This window comes from Ziziphus jujuba, chromosome 5 (genome assembly GCF_031755915.1).
Source record: "Ziziphus jujuba cultivar Dongzao chromosome 5, ASM3175591v1".
Lineage (NCBI taxonomy): Eukaryota > Viridiplantae > Streptophyta > Magnoliopsida > Rosales > Rhamnaceae > Ziziphus > Ziziphus jujuba.
The window spans coordinates 22,926,814-22,932,852 of record NC_083383.1 but is presented as its reverse complement, the minus strand read 5'-3'; the positions used below and the strand labels follow the sequence as shown (position 1 = coordinate 22,932,852).

The following is a 6,039-nucleotide window of genomic DNA, read 5'->3' as shown; positions in this document are numbered from 1 at the left end:
ATCTACTATAATTCTAACTCAAAACTAAACTCAAATGAACATGTGTACCGTGATAAAATTTTGTTCCAACAATATTTAATTTAATTTATTTAGAATCTTATAACAAAAAAGAAAAACAAATTACATAAACAAAGAGACCATATTTTTCTTTTTCTTTTTTTCTTTTTTTTGTTTAAAAAAAAAAAAGAACCAAATTTTTTGGTTCTAACAAGATTTAGTTTTTTTCTTTTTAACTAAATAGTTTAGTTATTATCTTTTACAATTTTCATTTTTATTTGTTATTTATTTTTAAAAATAAAAATTAGTGTTGTTAATAATAATTGGTTTTTGACCCTAGCAGCATGAAATGAATATTGTGAATCATTTAATATCAAAACATAACTTCCTTAATCATTATTAGGCTATTTAATTTTATAGAAAACAAGTAATTACTAAACTGTAGCTATAAAAAGAATGTTTTTAAAGGTACAAAATGTTGAATATCTCTTAAAACTACGGCAAGCTCATTAAGTCACTTTGAAATTGAAGTGGCGAAGAAATAAATGAGCTACCCAAATAAGAAAAATTAAGGGAAAAAATTATAAGAAAAGGTCCAAAATGAACATTTATGGAACCCAAAACAAACCTAATATCGTGAATCGATCCTCGAGGCTCTTCAATTAAATCGATATTAACCTCAAGCTCTGGTCAACACCTCTCTACTTTTATCCCAAAATTATTACAATTTTTATTTTCAAAAAACAAATAATATAAAAAGACAAAGTTGGTGAGAGGGGTTAAACTCACATTTACCAACACCAAAACCCAATTACGAAATGCCAAATGCTAATTTCTAATTGGAATCATTTTCAATTTTCAAAAAATCAAAATATATATATATATATATATATATATAGCTTAAGATTGGGAACAAAACCAAAGAAAAAATAGAAGGAGCGTACAACTTTACTGATGAGACGCCACGTGTAAAACCACCCCCCAACCCAGCGAGAGATCCATCTTTCTGGACCTAAATCCCCATGTGCTGTCTGTCATTCCGGGTGCACCAGACCAAACATAAAACCACTTTCTCTCTCCTCTCTCTGTCTCTCTCTTCCGCGGCAAAATCTCTGTGAAAGAAGGAGAAGCAGAATTTCAGCCTTTTCAGGTAGATCTTCGGCTTCTTAGTCCAAAGCCCCGAACCCTAAAAATCCTTCCAAGAAAACCTTTTTCCATCTGTTTCTTTCTCTTAACTCTCGCTTCCAATTCCAACCTCTTCCATTTCTTTGATCCAATTTTTTCGTTTTGCAATAAATTAAAAAAAAAAAATTGAGAGACAAAAAATTACTTCGCCGATTTCGTTTCGCCGAAATAGAAAAATCTCGGGCGAAGTAAAAGTATCGGATTGGATCATGTAGTAGCAGTGAGTTTGCTCTGGTTTTTTCTTATTGCAAATCAATGGCGTCGATCCGTAGAACCCTATCGCCGGCCTACCATGACCGGCAGTATCAGAACGGCGGTGCTAGGTTGTCGGCGGCTTCTCAATCTCAGAAGCAGCTTCTCTCCAATTCCAAGTACTCGTTGTCGTCGTCGCCTTTGGCAACCTTCTCCGGTGTCCTCCGGCGAAAAGGCTGGCCATTGGTGTTCTTATTGAGCTTGCTGTTCTTCGTCTTCGGTTCGTTGCTCGACCTAATGCTGAACGGTCACGTCGACGACATTCGTCCGCAGGACTTCTCGTTCGACATCAAGCCTCCGCACGTCAACGCGCAGCTGGAGAAAGAAGGCGGCGTTGACGGCGGCGCCGCCGCAGCCGTGAAGCGCCATGAATTGGTGTTCGACGTACGGCTCGGAGTCGATACAACACGTTCCGGAGCCAACGATGGGAATGGGATTGAATTCGTGCCAAGGAAGCAGCTAATCGTGGTGACTCCGACGTACAACAGGGGATTGCAGGCGTATTTCTTGAACAGGTTGGGGCAGGTGCTCCGGCTTGTTCCTCCGCCGGTGCTGTGGATTGTGGTGGAGATGAATTCGGCATCAATGGAGACTGCCGAGATTTTGAGGAAGACGGGTTTGGTGTATAGACACTTGGTGTGCAACAAGAACTCGACGGAGGTGAAGGACCGAGGAGTTCATCAGAGGAATACTGCTTTGGAGCACATTGAGCGGCATAGACTCGATGGCATTGTTTATTTTGCTGATGATGACAATATATATTCGCTCGAGTTGTTCGATAGCTTGAGAGATATTGGGTACATTTGAATCTTTCTTTTATTTGTTGGATTGCTTGCTTTTTCGTCTGTTTTTGGGTGATTTGATTTGATTGGTTGTTTATGCTTGCTGGGTATTTTGGCTTTTTTAGATACGTGTCTAAAATGGAATCATATACTTTATCACATATGCTATTTGGGCATATTGTTAGTTTCTTGAATTTTCTTTGTTCTCGTTTAGTTATTCACAGTTATTTTTTCTTTTTAAGTATAACATTTTTTTTTTTTTTTTGGGTACAAAAACAGATTTTGATATTGCTCTGCTGTTGTAGTAGCATAGCTAAGTGTTGAATAAACTTGATTTAAACAACTGTGTCTTGGCTTATTTGTTCACTCTGTATAACAAATGACTGCAAATTTCTTTTGAGCTTCGTTTTTTTTTTTTTTTTGGCTACTCTGTTTTCGTGTTTCCTTTTGACTAACTCACTGGATGTTTTTAGATTCCTTTTGTGCATTGTATATTTTCCTTGAGCTACTTCTGTTTTGTTCTTCTTCTTCTTCTATGTAATTTTACTAGATTTTGATGCTTTGAGATGGAAATTTGTTGAGCATATGGAGAGAGAAAGATGATTTATGATTTCTTTTTGAAGGAGGATGAATAAATCCGTGTTCTGTCTTTCTATTGGAGAATGGAGATAACCATGATTAGTGATTTATTCTGTCTGATTAAAACCCTCCCATTGTTGGATTTTGAAGGAATTGTCGCCTCGCATATGCTTTGGTCATTAAATGTCATAAAGACTGTTTTGTAAATATCAAAGCTTTATCGCTGCCAATTGCATTCTGCCCTAGCTATAATATTTTTTCTTACAAACCCATATCTTGATTTACTTGCTTTTGTAGCCTTTTTGTCCCTAACTACCTTTTTCCTCCTGCAATTTATATCTTCTTCTACTTGCCTTTGTAGCCGCTTTGGCACATGGCCTGTTGCTATGCTAGCACAAAGCAAAAACAAGGCCATATTGGAAGGTCCAGTATGCAATAGGACTCAAGTAATTGGATGGCACACAAACGAGAAGAGCAAGAGACTCCGTAGGTTTCATGTTGATATGTCAGGATTTGCTTTTAATAGCACAATTTTATGGGATCCAAAGAGATGGCGGCGCCCCACTTCACGTCCAGTTCGACAGTTGGACGCTGTGAAGGAGGGTTTCCAAGTATGGTTCATGCTTTTGTCATATCGTAGTCTTTTGCAATGTCATCTTGAATTTGCTACATGTTGTCGTATTACGTTGCTGTATGTTTTGTGCACTGACTTTTGTTTTTTCTTAGGAAACAACTTTTATAGAACAAGTGGTGGAAGATGAATATCAAATGGAAGGTACACCAGCTGGTTGTTCAAAAATTATGAGCTGGCATCTGCATTTGGAAGCTCACAGTTTTGTTTATCCCAAAGGATGGAAGCTTAACAAGAACCTTGATGTTGCTCTTCCAATTAAGTGATGAACTTTTAACCCTGCAATTTTGATTCATGTAGCTTGACAAAGGTATGATATAAATGTATTAAGAACACTACATTTTTGTAGTTTATACATTATATGTTTAGTTAATTACGCTTAGTTTGCTAAACTAACAATAATCTTCTTTTTCCCCACTTTTATCCTTAATATTATGAAAATTTAAGCAGTGCCACATAAAACTATGTGTCTCTCTTAGATTAGTCTAATCATGCGAATTCATTAGATGAGTTTATTAAAGTTGCGTATTGACATCAGCTTAGATTAGCTAAATTCGAATAAAAAGTTCCTTTATGTAATCACATAAGGAGCATATAATTAAGCTCATTAGGGAACTGCACGGTTAGACTAATATGAATAATACTGATAGATTTAGGGGCAATGTGTGGATTTAATACTTTGGGAATAAAATAAAACATTCATGTGTCTGTTTCTCAAGACAAACTATAATAATTAACCTTGTATATCAGAATGATTCATAGTTTTGAAATTAGACATAAATACTGTGTACGGTCTTCTCACCACCCTCCCTTGTGATTCTTGAAACAAGTAAAACATAGACATGATCAAAAAGAGAAGGAAATAAAATAAAAGAAAATGAAACTTGAGTAGAGATTTTTTTTTTTTTCTTAATGAGCTAAAGAGTATTAGTGTGTCCTTTACCAGTCATGTGAAGATTGTTATGCATATTGCATAAGTAAATTTTAACCATTTTATGAAAACTGATCTAATCAACACCTCCTTTATGACAGTTATCATATTTTATCTTGGTGGTTCGTCATCCCTAAATGGATATTTGCTTCAATTTTCCACCAACAGAGCATAAAGCAGCATCTACATTAGGCTCAGTCGGCAGTGACGAAGAAAAGAGAAAGATTTGTGATTTTTTCCCCCCCTGTTTGATATTCTTTTACAAAATCGAAATTTCGTTTTTGATGTAGAGTTCTAGTGCTTGTATTTGTTGTTTTTACTTGCTTAATTTTGAATGGTACACACCTTACCCCTCCTAATTGCTATGGGGTAAGTTTGTTATAGAATTATACCCTGTATGTGATGTAGACCATGTATCAAATCAAGTAAGGGCAGCATCTCCTAAAATAGTTCTGATTTTTCCAGAAAGTTCATCTGGTTTTGGCATTTCATCTGGTTTTGGCATTGTTCTTTGAAATGAGTATTTCATTTTGACAATACGAGGAACTTGCATTGTTGACATTTATTCAATTATAGACACCATAATTTAAGGGTGCAAGGGGAATCTAGCTTTTGTTTTAGTAAGACAAAGTAAAATTGTTAATGCTTGCTTTCTTCTCTTAAGGTCAGATTGATTATTGGAAAAGTCGGATTTTTGGCAGGCCCCTTGAATTCTTTTTTTCACATTGCAATTAGGATGATACAGGATGTCTTATTATTAAGAGGTTCGTGATAGCCGTACGCTGGGAAGTGAGGCGTTTGTGCTGTAAGGTGTAGGTTTTCTTGATATCCAATTGAAGTAAAAGGACTTTTTCTTTTTCAAATCAAAGAAAATAGAAACTTCTAGACTTAAAAAGTTTTTGAATTTTATAGAAAACAGATCGTAAATCAATAAAGCATAGGGATATAAATTCGTTTATACATAAAACATCTGAAATATGAAGACGACAAGCGAAGGATGACTAGGAAGTGAATCCTCTACATTGAGGCACCAATTTAAGAGCTGGAGACGTCAACGGTAGATAGGATCATTTTGACCTAATTATTTTCAGTGCTACAGAGCTAATGCATACAACAAAGAGGGGAACTATGTAAATAATGCAAGCACATTCATACCAAACCCTTGAGGGTGGATGGAAGACAAATTATTGTTAATTTTTTTCTCCATATTTGAAAATAATTTATCTGAATTTCCACTAGTGCAAATAAAAACACTGGTATATATTGCTTTCGTGGAAATTATTACCAGAAATTCACGATGTGAAAGTGTGAACTGCATCAGGGATCAAATTCTTAGTTTTAAATTTATTGTAGAGCTAGAGATGTGAAATTGCTTACCAAATGATATAACAAATAATGTGCAACTTTTCATTGGATTGTTATTGGTTGTCACTTAAACCGTTTAATAGTTCATTTATTTATGTCTAAATTACATATATTTTTCTACCATTAAATTACAGCCACCTCGTTTGGTAAATATTTGGATACCCCCAGTACTCCTTTACAAGCGCCCCTAACACTGCCATTGTTGCAAGACATCATCAAACCAAAAATCAGTATAACACGATCAATTAAAACAGCCTACATAAGGCAGAAGGGACAAAAATCAAAACTAGAAAGAATATACATAAAAAAATGGAAAA

At 35.3% G+C, this 6,039-nt stretch overlaps 1 protein-coding gene across 1 annotated transcript; it reads left to right on the top strand.

The window, feature by feature from the left end:
* Positions 1-945: 945 nt before the first annotated feature.
* LOC107421397 (probable beta-1,4-xylosyltransferase IRX9H) lies at positions 946-4,846 on the top strand. Its single transcript, XM_016030626.4, has 4 exons — positions 946-2,231; positions 3,157-3,406; positions 3,522-3,736; positions 4,459-4,846. The coding sequence occupies exons 1-3, from the start codon at positions 1,438-1,440 to the stop codon at positions 3,690-3,692; spliced, it is 1,215 nt and encodes a 404-aa protein (XP_015886112.1). The 5' UTR covers positions 946-1,437; the 3' UTR covers positions 3,693-3,736; positions 4,459-4,846.
* Positions 4,847-6,039: the final 1,193 nt, after the last annotated feature.